The 18,755-nt window shown below is 43.3% G+C and overlaps 2 protein-coding genes across 15 annotated transcripts in view; both read right to left on the bottom strand.

The window, feature by feature from the left end:
* LOC112842785 (receptor-type tyrosine-protein phosphatase delta) lies at positions 1-2,547 on the bottom strand. Of its 2 annotated transcripts, XM_025900111.1 has the most exons (5): positions 2,116-2,547; positions 1,947-1,973; positions 1,577-1,694; positions 732-1,382; positions 29-79 (listed from the first exon to the last, which is right to left on the bottom strand). In XM_025900111.1, exons 2-5 carry the CDS (start codon positions 1,971-1,973, stop codon positions 48-50), a joined length of 828 nt encoding a protein of 275 aa, XP_025755896.1. In that variant the 5' UTR covers positions 2,116-2,547; the 3' UTR covers positions 29-47. The 2 variants fall into 2 exon arrangements, with proteins under 2 accessions (XP_025755895.1, XP_025755896.1); XM_025900110.1 differs by having other exon boundaries at positions 1-1,382.
* The window catches only part of ptprsb (protein tyrosine phosphatase receptor type Sb), a 68,436-nt gene that overhangs the window by 18,203 nt on the left and 31,478 nt on the right, over positions 1-18,755 (bottom strand). For 5 of the 13 annotated variants that reach the window (XM_019348201.2, XM_025900101.1, XM_025900099.1 and 2 more), the window contains exons 6-13: positions 13,926-14,036; positions 13,162-13,173; positions 9,717-9,731; positions 8,043-8,312; positions 7,277-7,656; positions 6,214-6,415; positions 5,204-5,340; positions 4,799-4,943 (exon numbers count right to left, since the gene is read on the bottom strand). In XM_019348201.2, the coding sequence (XP_019203746.1) occupies positions 4,799-4,943; positions 5,204-5,340; positions 6,214-6,415; positions 7,277-7,656; positions 8,043-8,312; positions 9,717-9,731; positions 13,162-13,173; positions 13,926-14,036 (1,272 nt within the window). The remainder of the gene's footprint in view (positions 1-4,798; positions 4,944-5,203; positions 5,341-6,213; positions 6,416-7,276; positions 7,657-8,042; positions 8,313-9,716; positions 9,732-13,161; positions 13,174-13,925; positions 14,037-18,755) is intronic. The other 8 variants (XM_025900104.1, XM_025900106.1, XM_025900109.1 and 5 more) reach the window with 3 other exon arrangements.

Raw genomic sequence — 18,755 nt, 5'->3', positions numbered from 1 at the left:
AGTGAAGAAACAAACAGGCAGAGAGTCACTCGTGATGAAGCGTTTTATTAAAATCGCGGCGTCCTCTGCTTTTCCAGACCTGTAAAAATGGAGAACAGCCCGGTCAGTTACTGAGGAGGGGGAAAGACATGATGGTTAGGAGGATAGGCAGGTGATGAGGAAAGTGGATGGCAAGAGTAATAAGTACAAGTAAGAGACAGACTGGCTGCAGGAATGTGACATGCCACGTTGTTAGAGTGTAAGGTTGTGTTTGTTAGACTCAGACTTCAGCAAAGCCTTTGGAAAAGGTGGTAGTGAAGGTCTATCAGATAAAAAAAGCTTACCTGCAGATACAGCGCCAGACGCCGGTTTTCGCTTCAAATCAGACCGAACACTTACCTTCGCTATTAGATACTGTATATCCGAGCCCTGTATTGACTTTTACCTGAGGGTTTGTGATAAGCAGTGCTCTTGAAGCAAACATCCATTAACATTCAGCCTGCTTCCACTGGTGGTGAAGGGTAGGTGATGAAGGTATAAGTGAGTGAGTGGAGGAGATTGGGGAGAGTAGTTGTGTCCCGCACTTTGCAGTTCTCATCCTCTCTGAGGTGCACTGGTGAGAGGCAGACCTGTAAGAACTGGCCCAGACTTCATTAAGTTTAGTGTTTTTGGAGTGAAATCCACAGTAAGGGGAGATGTGAAGTTGAACCAGTGCTTAGAAAGGTGTTCCTGAGGCCGGAGGCCAGCCCTACCTGTTTCCAAGGACAGGGTGAGGCGCACCAGTAGCGGGCTGAAGGGGCCCGGCCCTGCCTTGTTGTGGGCTCTGAGCTGCACCTCGTAGGCTTTGCTGTGATTGAGGCCCAGGATGGTGTAGCTCGACTCACTTGCTGGTAGCGTTATCAGCCGTGGAGGAGCAAAGGGGGTTGGAAAAGCGGAGGGGCCTGGGTCAGCAGAGGGTTGGGTGTGTGCAGCCTCTTTGTAGGCTAGAGTGTACTCTGTAATCACACCGTTGCTCTCCTCTGGGGTTGGGGGCAGCCAGGACAACTGCAGGGAGCAGCAAGTGACATTAACAAAGTCAGATATTTTGGGGTATCCCACGGGAGGAAACATAGGGACTGTTATTTCCTGCTGGACTACATCTCCATAGCCTGCTCGGCTCTTTGCGGCGAGCACAAAGATGTAGGAGGAGCCTGGGGAGAGGTCTCTCGCAGTGAAGTTTCTCTCACGATTTGTGAAATCCACCGTGGTGTCTAAAGAGCTATTCTTCAGGCCAAACTGTAGGCGGTAGCCCTGGATTTCCACCGGGGCCCCCCGGCTGTCAGAGCATTCCAGCGGAGGAGCCCACCGCACCACAACTGACGGGCTCGATCCCGAACGCACCCAAAGGGAGGGGGGACCAGGCACTGCAGACAACAGCGTAGGCAGCAGAAAAAAAAGAAAATGAATAGAGATAAACATATATCACACAAATACTGAAGAATTAGAATTGATTGTAGGCTTATTTATCGCCATCTCCTGGTGCAGCTTACTGTACGATCAATTCTTGAGTATGCTACTAAATCTGGGGCACTGAAATGTATACTTGACATATGCTTACCAATCCCCGGGGTCTGCACCAGCTTGGCTTTGCTGTGTGCTCCATCCCCTTTGGTGGTGTATGCTGCCACAGAGACAGAGTACAAAGTCTCTGCTTTCAGATCTCCTAAAATCAGCTCCTGCGGGAGAAAACACAAAATACCACCATCAAATACTGCAAACTCACTCCTTTCAATCTTAGAAAAAAAGACACTATTTATTTATTTATTCCCCTTTTTTGGGGAAGAACTGTGCATCAGCAAAAAAAAAGAAAAGAAGAAAACTTACATAAGAGTTGATAATTAAATCTGTGGTCTATTAGCAGCATAGCGCTGTATGCATTAATAATTGGTTCATTTATAATGAGAAGAGGATGGGTAGTCTGCACTCACATATTGAGTCGCGTCATCCTCCTCCATCTTCTCCCACAGACGAGACACACCCCACAGGCAGCCGAGACGGATGAGAGAAGGAGTGAGTCAAAGGAGCGGAGGAGAAAGGGAGGATGAACATAACCAATGAACACCATTTAATCATTTATATATTTAGCTATGCTGTCACCTGAGACTCGTCCAATAAGAGGTCTTTGATCCGGGGAAGGTTGCGTGATTCACCGCTCTCTGCCTGGCTGAAATGCACCTGGTAGCCACGGATCTGGCCTTGCCGTAACCGTGGCAACACTGGGCGCCACGTGACTCGGAGAGCCGAGGAGTTCAGCGGCTGGACATCCACCTGACGAGGGGCTGCGCCGGGAACTGAGCACACGTGTGGAATTAATTAAGTGACCAAAGGTCTAGCCGGTAAATAATCAACTTAGCAGTCAATAACGTTTAGGTCTGATCTGCGGCTCTCACGCTCACCGTCCTCGTCTGTTCTGCAGAGCACAGCAGGGCTGCTGGGTCCAGTCCCCTCTGCGGTGGAGGCTGCAATAGTGATGTTGTACCAACTCCATTTCACCAGCCCCTCTATTACTGTCTGCCCCTGCTGGGCCGGGATAGGAAGGTCTTTCACCTCCAGACCCTGACCTCCACCTCCTGCCCCAGAAACTCTCTGGTATCTCAGCTCATAACTTGCCAACTCGCCATTCTGGCCCTCCATTGGAGGAGGCCTCCAACTTACTCTCAGCGAGGTGGAGCTGGCACTCTTGCAGGACACACCCTCTGGTGCGGCTGAGGGCTCTGATTGGACAAAGGGCAAGCAGGGCAATTGGCAAAAAGTTTAGGAGAGACCCGAGAGAAGGGGGAAATACAAGCAAAAGGACAGGAGATAAGGATAAAAAAGGAAACAATGAGAAACTAAGGTAAACTGAACTGAAAGAGATAACACTGGGACAAACCTGAATGGGGCAAAAAAAGGGGGAGCAGCCACATAATGTAAAAGCATAATGTTAGCCTAAGAGCCTAATGAAATAAACCAGAGACAAGAGTATCGACCTTAAGTGGACAACTTAATTATACCCAAGGAGAATGTGCATCCAGCAGTCAATGATTATATCTTATCCCCTGGCTATAGGTAGTGCCACAAAAGGCTCGAGATTTATGAATGAAAAACAGATAAATGTCTGTTCTCTTTCAAAAAATGGGGATGCACAGCTGGCTGCACGAGAGCACAGACACATGTATACATTTCACATGACCAGCCGGCTAATCCTCGAGTCCTCAAGACGGTAGGGTGGTGTGAGATTTTTCACTGTGGCTGACTAGAGAAAGGTCTTATACATCGCAGCAGGAGATAAAAAAAACCCCACTAAACCAGATCTCATACGGTGCTGAAAGGATTTAGGAGGCAGGTAAAGGAGAAAAAAAACAAAAGAAAAAAACCCACAAAACACAATCTGAGATCCCGGAGGGAAAAAAAGGCGCTAAGACAGGATATTGAAAGTCAAGCTAGAATGATGAATTGCAGACACTGAATCAGAAAGAGGCTTGGATATTTACTGTTACAGACATGAGTGCAGAAACAGAAATCACAAAAAGACACCACAGATTTACGAACCACAGATGTAGCTCAACCAATATAATGTCATTTAAGTAAGACACACACGCAAACAAAGGCGGGCATGTCCGAGGTCCAGGCTTGTGTGTGCGTTCGGGGAGTATATAGCTTGTGCGTGTGTGTGTGGGAGTGTAATAGTCATAGCTGACAGGTTCAAGTATCTATCCACTCAGCCATACAGCCACTGTTCTGTTGGCCTCGGGGGACAATCTAGATGTGCACCAAAGCTTGGCGATAACAAAGCGCACATAACCTCCCTGGGAAATGAATTCTGCTGCATGAAATAGTCTGCTTATCTAGCACCTTCCCTTTTTCCGAATACCCCCCCCACACACACACACACACACCAACATCCGCTGATACACAACCTTGGTTACTCTTTCCGTTTGGGGGTAAAGAGAGAAGAGAACCCCACTAAACACAGTCTGATGGGTGACTGCAAATACTTACCACTTAAAGGAACACGGCGCCGTGAACTGCGGGGCTTTTCGTATCGACTTTATAAATTCTTTTCCTTGTACCATTTTCTCTGTTATCCTTTCTTGAGAGCAGATATGAAATAACTTGGTGTCAGAACAAAATGGTGGAACTCATTTAACTCTTATTGGCTAAGAGTGATTGCACAAAAATAGAAAAAACACCCAAAGAAATCAGAGAAAAGGAGACAAGGGAGAGAATCTAAGCTCAGCATGGGTAAAATACAGACTGGCCAGCACTTACCTGTCAACATAGCAGGCTACCCGCCATCCTTTAATGCTCCTGACCACTGGCTGCTAGCCAATAAGTGGCAGACAGTTGCACCCTTTCAAAGACATTAGACACTGATAGAGTGGAAAGAGTGAAAAGAGGGCAAAGGAAAGGAAGAGTGAAACATTAATCGGTGCTCCATCTCCATCTGTCATGATGTTTTGGCTGTGCGAGAAAGAGAGAGGCTGAGCGGAGGAAGAAAGGCACGGTCAAACAGAGATGGATGGGTTGGAGGAGGGGGTGGGGCTGGACGTATGGGTTGATAAACGAGACACATGGAGAGATGCAGAGACGGCTTCCAGGTTTTACCAGGCCGGGAGCTGAGGGAAATGTACCGCTATGAGCTGTGTGTGAGAGCGTTTGGAGGACAAAATGTTTCCAAGATATTCTCGGCACAATACATTAAAGAAAGAAAGAAAGAAACACAATAGAATTTGAATTTGTGGGATATGCGTTGGTGTGTGCAGGAACACTGTGTGAATCCGGCTCAGTCGAGACGTACTGGCTTGTGATGTCCTCTGCACCAGTTCATTAGTGAAAGCTCCGATGCCTTTGCTTGAGATGGCAGCCAGAGAGAAGGAGTACTCGGTGTTCGCTTTGAGACCCTCCACAGTGTAAGAATTCCTGGGCCCGAAGGTCAGCTTCTCCTGTGAGAGCGAAGAGAGGGGAACAGAGGGCAGAGAGGTGCGACGATGAGGGAGGGGGGGAGATGAGAAGAGTAAAAAGAGAGACATTAGAGAAGAGCTGGAGAAGAGAAGTCGACCGAGAGTGACCACTAGACACAGGGGTGCAGGACTTTGGGGTTAATCTTTTAAAAATCTTCCTTTATCTCCCTTTCATGCCTTTGTCTTGATAAGAAATCCACTCAGCAGATGGATTTATTAAAAAAAAGACTAAGAGGTCTTACCAAGCTGCCAAACTTGACAGGTTTGTAGAGGAGCTCATAGTTGACGATTTTCTCTTTGTTGTAGGAAGGCTCCCAGGTCAGCTCAATGCTCGTGTCTGTCACTTTACCCACTTTAAACTTGCCTGGCTGGCCAGGGACTGCAGGGAACAGGACAAAACACACTCAAATAAGACCTTGGCTTACAGCAGTACTAATACTTGGCTTTGCACTATTCATAAAGATTATTTATTATATGTTTAACTCTGTTTCATTAAGATAAGAACAGGAAATAGTAAATCCCATTCAAATCCAATGAATGTTTTTTTTTTTGATAATGCATTCATCATTAGAAATACTTCAATTTAGACAATAGTTTTAAAAACTGTACTTAAGCCCAACCTAATTACTAATCATTGAAGTACTAACCCTTAAACATCTCGTTATAAATCACATTCTTACATATACTTTCATTTCTTAATGTGTCAGAAACTGTTAGAGACTAATAGTGGAGCAGAAGTAAAAGCACCGCAGAATTTTAAACCAGTAATACCATCGCAGTTTTTTTTATTTTGTCATCTCTTTTCACCTCCCATCATATAAACCTAGCAGCTTCTCAGGAGCTGTCACGGTGACACAATCAGCACCGGGGCATGAGGGATATTTCTCGCTGTTAATCCCTGTTTCCTTCACGTAAATCTCCGCACTTCGGTCCCGGCTGGTAGAATTTATTCACTTTGAAGAAGTCATATGTTCTGACAGGTCAAACTTTCACAGTGGCTTGCTACTCAAACTTTACATAAGCTCCTCGAATAAGCTCCTGAGCGGTTTGTATACTTGCACATAATCACGAGTACTTACTCATTTGTGCTCTGCTGCACATGCTCGTCTGAAAAAATAACCATTACTCATCCACACATAAGTAAATGCAAATGGCTACTTAGCCGTTATCTATGCACTAGCATGCGAGCTAAATTTATTCTCTTTCACGAACATCTACCGATGATTATGTCGATGCACGCTCGCGCACTGACCTCCACGCAAGACTTTAACGTGGACGGGGTCTGAGAAGGGTCCGTCCCCAACGGAGGTGAAGGCGAGGACCTGGATGGTGTAGGTCTCTGAGGTTACCAGGTTCTGAATGGTAGTGAGCACGCTATCCTGGACGTTATGAATCTGCCACTCGTTTATAGGCCGGGACGGATCCATGGTGTAGTACACACGATAGCCTTTCACCTACAAAACATAGCAAAAGGAAAGCCACCCAGTGAATAGTGTGGCCGAGTTTGTTTTGATTGGGACTGGATTTTAAGGTCATCGGGGACTGGGATGCATTACGTGACTTTCACCTAATCCCAGTGTCCTACAACCGGGGTAATCTATAATGCCATCTTTTAACACAACAAGAATTTATGGCAGCCAAGGTCATCGTGTCTGAATTATTGTTTGACTTCAGGCCAGATGGTCCGACAGATTACTGTTTCCTAGAGGTCACTGTCATAAGGTGCAGTTTTACATTTGGTCCTGATAAAGCTTCAGTAAAATAAATAAATAATACTGTGGACGCCATCAGATTGTAGCATTTAAAATGTGATCACGATATTCCTCGTCTGTGGGATTAGTTTATGGGTAGTACAAAGTATAGCTCTCCTGTTATTACTCTTTAATATCCATAATCCTCATATGCACTCAGTTTCAGTCTTGTACTTTTATGGACCTGCGGTGCAGGTTGGTAGGCTTGAAAAAGAAAACAGGCCTCTGGAGGGAGCGCTCTCTACTTAGAGAGGACTGTCCAATTGCCCTTTCCTTCTTTAGAGAGAAGAGCATAGCCAGGGAGACAAGAAATAAGATACAAATCTATCTATGTATCTATCTGTCTATCTGTCTGTCTGTCTGTTACAGTACACAAAGCACAAAAATGAAGGACTTTTTCTGTTGAGTATCTGAGGTCTCGGTGCAGGCATTCACCGCCCCTTTGAGAACATTTTTCAGGTTGACAGCTGGAGAAGCATGCCAGCAGATAAAAGAAAATGTAAAAATGTGTGTTTTCCTCTACTGATAACAGATCAAACAGAGCTGTTCCAATCCTCATCTCACCTGTCCATTGGGCTCTTCCGGTTCTTCCCAGCGGACCATCACAGTGTTCTCAGAGATAATGTGAGCTTGGACGTTTCGCGGCGGGCTGGCGGGGGCTTGCTCTCCCGTACGAGCCTCCACGCGAGCGGACGGGGGCCCCTGGCCGATGGTATTATAGGCTGAAACTCTGATTTCGTACTCTGTGTTGGGGTAGAGGCCCCCGATGCTGTAGCGGGTGGTGGTGATGCTGTCCACTGTCTCATACTTGCTGTCGGGCCCTTTGGCTCGGTACTGAATGATGTAGTAGGAGACGGGGTCGGGGTTGCCAGAGTCCCATGTGATGGTCACACTGGTGGCTGTGGTCTCGGTGACGATGGGCGTGCCGGGAGGCTTTGGTAAAGCTGGGGATTAGAGTGGCAGCAGGTGATTTACACGTTTAAAAAAGAAAAATACTCTCTTGGTCTCAGCGTTGAAATTACATTTTATATTTAGTGGAAATACTTGATTCTTTTACAGTATAAATGTTGCTTTATTTAACATATATTAAATTTAGATCCAACCTGCTAAACTGCTTTTCTTTAGTGGCACTTGCAGTGTCCAGTGACAGTAACATTTAACCTGAAATACTCTACTTAATAAACTTGTACTATTTAAATTGCTGCACTTTCACTGACAAAGGATGCCAGAACCCTGCTGAGTACATATGAGAAGACAGCTGAACTTTTCTACTTTCTCAGGCTAAAATTAAAAACACTCTTAGGCGTCTAAAGGTTGCCGGGGCCCTTACTCTTCACTAAGACCTGAGCGCTGGCCTCAATGATACCCAGGCTACTCATTGCCACACAGGTGTAGTTTGCAGACTCGCGGACACCATTGAGCTCCAGCACGTTCCGTCCAATCGGCATTTCATCCTCGGGAGTCAGGTCCTCATTACCCAGCATCCACTTGACATAAGGCATGGGTGAACCCACGGCCACGCAGGTGATGTTGATGCTCCCTCCTGGCATGATCTCGTGGTTGGAAGGGAGGATGGAGAAACGAGGGGGCACGCGGCGCACTGGGAAAGGAGGAGAGTCGGGAGGGGAGAAAGGAAGTGGGACGGGGGCGGGGGAGAGGGGTTAAGGAAAGGGAAGGAGAAAAGTGGGGAAGGGAGTGAGAAGGAGAAAGGTGGAGAGAAAGAAGGAGGACGGGGCAAGGGAGTAAAGGGGGGAGAGAATGAGAAGAAAAAGAGCGAGGCAGAGAGCGAGATAGAGATTGAGAGAGAGAAAGAGAGAGAGGGCGAGAAAGATAAAAAAGAAAGAGAGAGAGAGAGAAGGAGAGGAGAGGTAACAGGAAGGGGGAGAATGAACTTCAGGGTTTTTACAGAAAATTACATAGGGATATTTCAAGTTTAGTCCCAATTACTTTATGGCACTGATGAATCCAACAAAAAGACACGAATCTTGTGCTGAGCTCAACCACTCAGAGTGAGCTGCCTTCTCAAAATAATAAAGTGACAAACTCTTGAGTATCATTTCATCCAGGACATGACACCTATAGTCAGTTTCTCTTTCGTAAAAAAACAAAAACCAAAAAACGACAACAGCAGGGTTTTTTTTTACGGGTTATCAATTTGTGCAGGAAGCTAAGACTTTGAGGTTACGCTGCAGATTTATTAATAAAACACCACCTCGAAGCAGTGACTAAGCAGGCTAATCTTTAGCAGTAACTTAGGAGGGAAAAAACTTTTCTTCATTCAGATTGCCGTGCCTTGAGGTGCCTGTGCGGTAGATGGGCTCCTTTTAGAGAGAGTATATGCATCATGGGGGCCAATCAATAGGCCCTGCCTGCTATTTGTGTCCCCATGAGAAGAACAAGCAAAGTGGCAAGTTATATCCAATACTGCATCTGTCAGAGCTCGGTTGACTACACATTAGGGGAGAGATGCATCGAGAGACTGAACTCATAGGTCACTTGCATGCCTGGGCGACTCAAGAGGGATAAAATGGTGGAGAAACACAAAGAAGAGAACGAAGAACTGTGAGGGGGGACAGAGAGAAGCAAGATAAGAGCAGAGACACGGGAGGGACAGATCGAAGGATAGAAAAGTTAAAGACAGAGAGACAAAGAAAAAGAGCGAGAGGGAGAGAGAGAGAGAGAGAGAGGCAGCTCTGCTTCTCTTCCAGACAATGAAACGCAATGTAGCAAAGGACAGCCACATTGTACAACAACATACTGTACAATACATAGGATTCAAAACTGATACAGTGTGTAGTCAAATGAATAGGAAATGTGGACAGGAGTGGATCAAGGGTTCTAAAAAGGTGTTGTGGCATTTACAAAGTGATCATCGGACACATTTAAGTAAAGAACACCAAGACAGCATGAGAGAACGAGGCAGAACGGGAGAGAACGAGTGCGAGCAAAAAGAGAGATATGTGAGGTAGTATGTGCATGTTTATAAGTTAATAAACTTATGTACATGTGTCTGTCGCTCCTACACATCAGGGTGCAGACAGAATGCAGAAGAAGAAGAAGAAGGAGAAGAGAAAAAAGGAGGGGGTGGGAAAGGAGGGGAAAAGACAGGGGAGAGAGGATTAGAAGAGGGTTCGTGGGGAAGGAGGGAAAAGGGGGAAGAAAAGAGGAGCGAGGAAGAAGAAAACACATGGATCTATTTTAAAACACGGCTGTATACCAGAGTCAGGCCCATTCAGAAAGTAGGTGCTTCAAAAGTAAGAGAAGAGGGAGAGAGAGAGAAAAGGGCTAGAAGAGAACGGATGTTGAAAGAACAGAGAAGAAGAGGATACCCGTGGGTCAAAAACACAGGAAACAGAAAGAGACAAAAAGAGTAACGGACAAACATCTCTGGATGAAAGGAGAGAATGAAAGGGAAGGCAGACAAAGAGCAGAAACATTGTTGAAACTAAACTCAAAACTAGAAAGCTTATATGTGCGATAAACAACATAAGCCCTAAAAATAGACAGTTTAAAAAAGATTACTAATAAAAGAAGATAACCCTACAGTAGCAAAACAATAAGTCTAGTCTTTTTTTTCTCAATTACTTGCAAATCCAGCAATAAATCTAATGCTATATGAAAGAAAATGTCAAATTAAATACTTGAATGAATACATAAATATTGATAAATTTGCTGCATAACCTCCACTCCTTAATGAGTAACATCATTACTGGGAATCTTCGTGGGCCACATCCCCCCTACTCAAAGCATCTAGAGACAATTGGATAGAAGTTAACATTTTTGCATGATTTCAAGAAATTAAAAAAAAAGTAAATAGTCGTGGTCATTTCACGAATAACAAAGTTCAAAGCAACTTGGAAAAACAAACCAAAGCAATAAAAAAAAAAAAATCAATCAAACTTAAAAATATACCCAGAATTGGATACAGAAGTTAAGGACAAGAAAGAGACAAAGAGACAAAAACAGGTAGATCTGTTAGAAAACAGACATGATTGGGCAGGCATCTCCTCATCTGAGCATGCTGGAGAGACACGCACACAGACTGCATCCATGACAGCTCCATGCACAAGACAGAGCAGGTGCAATGCAGCAGGACCAAAACGTCAGTTTAAGCTACACGGGCATGTATCTGTCAACACAGCAAGAATAAATAAAAGATGTCAATGTAAGCATGTGGGCTAATTTGATAATGCTTTAAGTTTAAGGATGAAAGTAAAGACTCAAGATGACTGTTCGGTAATCTCCTACATCAAGCGGTGGAGTAGTTCTAAAAATACCGGTCGTGAACACAGACAACGACTGAAGAATCCACCGGGGAGGCAAAGGTGAGTACTTTACAATAAAGCGAGCTCATAACAAGGGATAATCCTTTTCATGCTCACAGAGCCTCTAGCTTAAAGTTAATCGAGCCACGACGCATGATTCCCCACCATTTTCTATACAGTTTGTACGAGCCAGGAGCTTCGCTCTTTATTAGTGGAGCTATCATTAGTCCTGTTCTCTGCAGGGAGTCTGGAGGCTACGGGCAGGGGAGACCTGGGCACAGCCATAAGGATTACCGCTGAATCTCAGCATCGCTATATAGCTGACATTTACTCAGCACCATCTTGTCTGTCTCAAGGACACAGCTTTCATTAACCACTGTAATAAGAGAGAATCATTAATACCCCTCTCAATATCTAAGATTGAGAATGGATATAATTAATTTCAAATGTCAGTCAATAGAGACGTATCACAGTGTTTGGTGGGGATGGAAACAGTCAAGCAAGGTAAGACATGGCCTAGACTGTATAACAGTCCATTAAAGATAGCTTATTTTACATATTGCTGTATAATAAACCTTCAGAGGCTACCTGTAGAAAATGTGCAGCATTAGTATGAATATTTATAAAGCACACAGGTGGAAAAGGGAAAAAAATAAACAAATAAATAAATAAATAAAACCTGCTAAAAAAAAGTAAAGCAAAAAGGTACTACTAGAACTTTACTGAAGAGTACTACTACTTATTTTATACAGTTTTGTAAACTTTATTTCTTTTGTCTCATAGCTGTGGAAAATACAAATCAATTGAACTTGGTTGAGGTGTAGTTAATTTAAGTATTCTATAATGTCTAAAGAAAGGCATCATATTTTTCATATTATGCTTGAGTATGTAACACAAGCAGCAATGCTGGGTGTTAAAAACCCCCCCACAGAAGCTCAGCTCTTCAAATGGCTACTTGAGGACGACTCCAAAAGAGAGTCAGCCACTGTATCCTACACCAAGTAAAAATGCTCAGCTTCAGAGTGGAAATAAAAATTAAATTTCTGCTCTACAGCCCGTGTATTATTAGGAGTGCAGACAGACATGCGTGCCAGCACAGGAGGCTCTGTGGCTAGCTGTCTTAAAGTGTCTCTAATGTTATGACTTATGGACATGATATTAATGCAATTGTCTGACAAATAAAATGGCTTTCTGAATGGTTAACACAGTATCCTAAAGAGATGCATCTCTTTGAATGCACATCCACCTTTTCATCTAAACATGCTAACTTCTCGATCCAAAGGAAAAAAAAAATAAAGCAAACAAACAATTGTTGCTCACAGTCCATCTTTTATGTACAGTCTATGATGCTCCATCGTAACACATGTATTCTGAACTGTAGTGCAGTGGTTCCGGATAATTAAGCCAACGTTAATGTTAGTTTCAACACTAGTGTCCATCAACAGTCACGTGACCGTCCTCTTGCCATCTTGAGTTTGCGTCATGAATTTATACCAGTGAGTGATTCTCGTCCAAACCGAACGTAAAACTGCAGAACAAAGGGGCATACACAAGCAAGTGCAAGACTTCCACTCAACAAGTGCAGCACTGGAGCAGATGTGATGACATGGGAACAAGGACAAACCGCTAAACAAGATGGTACAAAAGGAAAAAAAAAATCAAAACAAACAAAAACAATAGCAAGACATGACAAGACAGCAAGTTCAATCAGATCACAATCTGAGCATATCAATAAGCGTGATAACACACTGTGCCATGCTCTGGTGTCAGTCCGTCAGTCAACACACATGCAAGCGGTGCTCCTTTCTCTTTCTCTCTCACTCCTTCCATGCAAACATTGCCTCCTTTTAATCTTCCAATTCTTGGGTCTCCATGACAACAAGATCATACCATGCAGAAAACATTGATCGGGGAGTGAAGGCAATACCAAGGGTTCTGCACACAAGGCCTCACAATGCAGTCAATGCACTCTGCTGCGTAGGCAGACCACTTCATCATCGCAGCAGCTTTACTCTCATCATTTTGGATACAGGTTTGAATCATTTCACTTCAAATCTACTCCGCTGTCCTTTAACTCTTACTGTGGGTTTTTTTTTTTGTCGTCTTTTTTTGTTTCCCTCTGTTTCAATAAGTGAAGCTTTCTGAAACAAAGGAGTAACAAAAGAAAAGAAAGAGCGCACCAACCTTCTCGAAGCTCTGAGGGATGGAAGGGGGTTGATGCAGAACACAATGACGTGAGAGGGGAGAGAGAGAACGGGGAAACACAGAGAGAATAAAAACGGCCAGCGCAAAGCCACTCGCTTCACTGCACACACACGCACACACACACACACACACACACACACACACACGCACGCACGCACGCACGCTCCATTCAAACTGCATTCACGCTTCTCTGTTATCCCACGTAAAATAGAAACTAGAACTTGCAATTCTGGACATTGGTTGTGGCCTTTGAGCCATAAGCCAGTGTTACAACAGCACCCACAGATTTATTTAAGCATGTGGGGTCCACAGTGATCCCATTAATGTAAAACACTGTAAAGCCAAAATTACATCTTGACTCTCACTCCCAATTTTGTTCAAATCTCTCAACCAATTAATCTGCCTCTAGTACAGAAACCACTTTAGCAGACAGATCAGTGATGTTTCCATGCAGTTAAACCAAGGTGTGGTCCCCACTTTATCCTCGCTTTGATTCAACTGTCGGAGCTCGCACCAAGGTTTAAGGTGGACTTGTTAAAGGTGGTTGTGAGAAATACCAAACAACAGAGTCAACATATATTGTAGACAATGGATGGGTTAGTAATACTTGTTAAAGAGCACAGTAATACAGAAGAGGTAGTTTTACTAGTAATACCTAAGGCACCTTCGTCACAGTGATTTTTCGGTGTCTGTGTCTTGTTCGTGCGTGTACGTGCATGTGTGTTCTGCGTTTCAGGTCCTACCTCGCACGTATAAGTTGGCGGGAGACGAGTAGCGCACGCCTTGGGAGTTGGTGGCCACACACTCGTACTTCCCTTGGTCTGTTTCCTCGCTGTTCTCAATCTGTAATGCTCCTGCAAGAGAAAAAACCCCAGATAAACATTTGCAGAAAACGCTTCTGCCACTGTCCGCCATCCTTTTGCATCCTCTCCTTTTCATCCTGCGATATCTGCTATAGTTTGACCCTGGGGTATCTCTTTGTCTGTTGCTTCGACATCCAATAAAGTCAGCTCAGTTGTTATTTCTGCAAGGCAGAAATGAATGGTCCACACAACACTCTCTGTGTATCAGGAGTTGGATTTTCCACAAAGAACTGTGTCTCCTCTAACCATCCCCGTCTCCCATCCTACTACCGAAAGGGTGAAAGGAAGCGGCAACATATTCAAAAATTCAGAATTCCCTTTCGAAAAGTTTGGAAGTCAAAAACAAGTCTCAAACTCACTTTTTATAAACTTAGATGACACTTAAAGCGCCTTTAGTTTATACCTCTGTACTAGCTGGTGATTCCTCTCCAGCAGCAGGCACACTGCTGAATGAAGAAAGCCTGTTTCTATCTTTGCAGTTAACTGGCAGCAGCTACACAGCTTTACCCCAGGGCAACGACCCAGCGATGCTCTTTGGCTCTTTCGCTTCCTCAGTTTTTATCCTAGTACTCTGATCCCCCCCCCCCCGTCATAAACAGTGTCTCCCTAAACGTGCTATAATTACACACGGCACTCGTCAGGTGTTCTTTTGCTTCACGTGGTACTATTCTTATTGCTGTGTTTTTTAGCTAACGGCCTTTTGAATTACCAGCAGAGATGTTCTTTCTCTGGTTTTGTTTTTTTCCCCCCCTCTTTCAGTCTGCTCTGTCACATCCGTCTCATCTGAAACTGACTTTGACACGGAGCCCGAGGAGGAGGCACAAAACCATGCATCACTCTCTGCTGCACTGCACAGAGTGGAAAGTGACACAAATCTAAATGCACACGGCACACACACACACACACACATTTTAAGGAAAGGATGGAAACACACATACGGGAGTGTGTAGATAAACAGCCACACAAAAAGAGCAAGTTTTAGTCTCATACAAAGCACTGTGTTTTATATCAGATCTTCTGTGAGACTGATAAAAGGCATCTGGCTTTTAAGAGATGCACAGGGATATTTAGAGAAAAGCAAGATATACTGTGCTTCGCTCTGCAAGGATTTTTATTTTCCATACACAATACACAAGATAAAATACAAAAATAAAACTCAAAATACTCAAAAACAATCCCTCCGTTTATATTGATATTAAAAGGAAGTAATAGTGAAATAACATCAATATGCACAACCATTCAATCTAAATATTATTTAATTTTAAAAGATAACCAGACATGGGAAGTAACAGAGTACAATTACTTTATTACCGTAACCCTGTAAAAGTGATGTAAACCTAAAGGAGGAAACCATATAACACAAAAGATAATCCTGTTGGTCTCACCAGTGCTTATCACACAAAGATAAGAAAGAGGCAAAGAAAACCATATAACTAATGCATCAGCTCTACAGTCAGAGGTTAAAGTGAGCTGAATCAGTATTTCTTAACACAAGCATCTGCACTTCTTCTTAAGGAACAAATGTGTGTACTTTTGCCATCTCTGAAGATAACTGCACATTTATGTCATTGCTGTATGTTGTAACTCTTGAGCTGCTAAATTTAGTGGGTTTATTAATTCATGTGCACCAGAAACAAATTATTTATAGATATTTTCTTTTCACTTTAAGTAAGCTGACCTTAAGGAAAGACTCTGTAAAAGATCTTTAATGGGAAAACCGAGGTCACCTCGGGAAGAGCAGCAGATGTGGAATACCTCTTCCACGAGAGATAGACATTGTCATTGATATAATAGGCAGAGGTGCATGGTGGTGACAGACAATATGAGCCAAAAGATGGTAGATGTTAAATACCTCAAGCATCTGCTCCAGTGCTGGATGGTTGACTGATGCCTTTTACTGTATTCATCATTATGTACAAATGTTCTTTTGAATATTATCTGTTGTATAAAAACGGTAAAGATAAAATGCACAGTAATAATATTTAGAAAGAATACACTAAATGGATGCTTCATTAGGTACATTGGTTAATTGGACCCCTATTTGGCATAAACTGCTTTAATTCAATATTTAAAAAACATAAAATTCAACATTTAATTCAAAAGAAAAGAGATTTTGGTCCATATTGACATGATAGCATCACACAATTGCTGCAGGTTTGTTGGCTGCACATCCCAAAGGTGCTCTGCTGGTTTTAGATATATTGGCTGTGGAGGCCACTTGAGTACAGTGAACTCATTGTCACATTCAAGAAACCAGTTTCAGGTGATTTGAGTTTTGTGACATGGTACGTTTTCCTCCTGGAAACAGCCATCAGAAGACGGATACACTGAACTCATACTAAAGTCATGTCCCATTACACCATTATTACTGATACTAGGCAGGATGGATCCATGTTTTTCATGATCCTTACACTAAATTCCAACCATAACGTTGTCACAGCAGGCAGAATCTTCTGTTGTCCGTGAAGATTGGAAAAAAATTGCAGAAGAGCATTCAGAGATGCTCTTCTGCATGGCTTGGTAAGAATGAGTGGTTATTTGAGTTACTGTTGCTTTCCTCTCAGCTCAAAGCAGTCTTGCCATTCTCCTTTCACCTCTGACATCGACAAGGCATTTGAACCACTGCTCACTGGATATTTTCTCTTGTTTGTACCATTCTCTGTAAACACTAGAGACGACTGTGTGGGAAAATCCCAGTAGATCAGCACCAACAACCATACCATGTTCAAAGTGACTTACTTCCCCATTGTGATGCTCAGTTTAAACTTCAGCATAGTCATCTTGACCACGTCTACCTGCTTAAATTCACTGAGTTGCTGCCATGTGATTGGCTGATTAGATATTTGCATTAACTGTCAGTTGGACAGGTATACTTAATGAAGTGGTTGTTACACCAAAAAAACCCCTAATATTTAAGGTTATGTACACACATACAGACAGATTTTGTGTCTCTTAGTATACGTAGATTTTGCACACTCACACATACACAGACACACTTGCAGGTCAGCTTATGAAGAAGTTTGAATGCTGTGATTTCAGAGGGTTAAAGGAGGGAACGTGTTAGGTGAGCTGAGACGCTGCTCGCTGAAGCTGTCATCCATTTGTTTCTGTCTTCTGCAGTTACATGACAGCAGAACAGCTCGTGCCCTCCTCTTTCTCCCTATTTTCCATCTCTCATTTCCCTGTGGTTCAGGGCAGAGTTGGGAAACAAACAGGAATAAATTATCCGCTCTACAAGAAGAGCCTTCTTCTCTACCAGAAAGCAGAGGAAGAAAGGAGCAGTGGGAGGAAAGATGGCAAGGAGGTGGAGAGGTAGAAATGGACAGGTTTAGATCTGCAAAAGAGAACTTGTGCGACAGCTGGTAGCAGCCCGTGTGGCTAACAAGCAGCAAAAATTTGAAATTGCCAATTGAAATCTACTTTGCTGTAAAACATGACATTACATTACACTGGGGTGGACAGGTGCTCTGAATATATATATAGACAGGTCAGCAGGTCAAAACGTATGTACACAAGCGGAGACAGAAAACGGGCATCAAAACGACGTGATGATGGTTTGTGGGACAGCAAAGCAAAAGGTCGAAAAAGTAAAGAAGAGAGACGAGGAGAGAAAGCAGTTTTGTTAGTCTGCCTGGAAGCTGCTGACAGGCCCAGAATGAGATGTGACTTAAGTAAATTGAGCTACTGTGAAATCGTGGATGGTGTATTCTGTCTGTGGGCTGAGACTCAGCTGATCAGATGACAGCGGATGCTGTTAATCTGATAGCTCTGATGGGACGCTGAGGTAAAACAGATCACTTGGGCTCCGGTCTCCCACAAGTTGAGACATTAAATTAACCGGAGGCACATGTGAACAAGCGTCGACGCAAAGAACAGTTATTACGAACGCAACACGTTAACACAGTTACGAATAAACTGCTGGTAACTTTTAAAGCCGAAACTTTTGTATTGTTTCCAAACCATTACTAACCTGCTATTTAATTTAAATTTTTCCTAAAACATGAACAGAAAAGCCTCAAAGCAACGTTTTATGCACCAATTTAGGTATAGTTTAACCCAGCAGTTACTTAATAAATCGATTACTTGACAGGCAGATAATGAATCGTTCATAGACGCAAAAACGCTCAAAATTTCCAGGTTCTGATTTAGTTCTGGTTTTTATTCTCGCACACAGAGACAGAAACGATTCCTAATTGTCACTTTGCAGATTTATCTGTGTCACAAGTTGCACATTTTCTATCAGCCTGAAAGCACGTTCTATCAAAGGATTTGTACTGCTCACCATTTTTAGATTTTTGCATTTCTTAGAAATAGATTGTTACCAAAAATGAATGATTTACTTTAGCTAAAGTCGCAATTTCAAATTCCCTTGAAATCTGGTTTTGAAATATCCTGCTGAGTAACAGCCAACCAAATATAAACTCCATGAAAATAGCATTTCACGATGATGCACGATTTTGGGTCAGTCTCTTTGACGCAACCCTATTAAGGTGTTAAAAATTAATAACCAATTTTGTTTGGTGCATGCGAAAATTTACTTTAAAAAGGTGTTCTGTATTTTTGTCAACAGATAAACTGACATACACCATTAACTTTTGATCACGTCTTAGTCCTTACCAAAGAGGGGTCTGCATATATAATCCTGGAGTCAACCTCAGGGTCCATACTGAATGCCATCTGTTAAGAGTGTGGGTCTACATAAGCTGTTAA

The sequence above is a fragment of the Oreochromis niloticus genome, linkage group LG18 (assembly GCF_001858045.2).
Source record: "Oreochromis niloticus isolate F11D_XX linkage group LG18, O_niloticus_UMD_NMBU, whole genome shotgun sequence".
In the NCBI taxonomy this organism is placed as follows: domain Eukaryota; kingdom Metazoa; phylum Chordata; class Actinopteri; order Cichliformes; family Cichlidae; genus Oreochromis; species Oreochromis niloticus.
The sequence above is the reverse complement of the archived record's forward strand: the minus strand, read 5'-3'. Positions and strand labels throughout refer to the sequence as shown.

What these genes read in the sequence shown, in the direction of transcription:
- LOC112842785 (XM_025900110.1), bottom strand. Translation starts at nt 1,973, where the DNA reads ATGGAGGAGGATGACGCGACTCAATAT. An exon ending in AGGATGACGCGACTCAATAT is followed by an intron (nt 1,695 to 1,946) that starts GTGAGTGCAGAC and finishes TTTCTCCCGCAG; the next exon opens with GAGCTGATTTTAGGAGATCT. An exon ending in GGTGCAGACCCCGGGGATTG is followed by an intron (nt 1,383 to 1,576) that starts GTAAGCATATGT and finishes TGTTGTCTGCAG; the next exon opens with TGCCTGGTCCCCCCTCCCTT.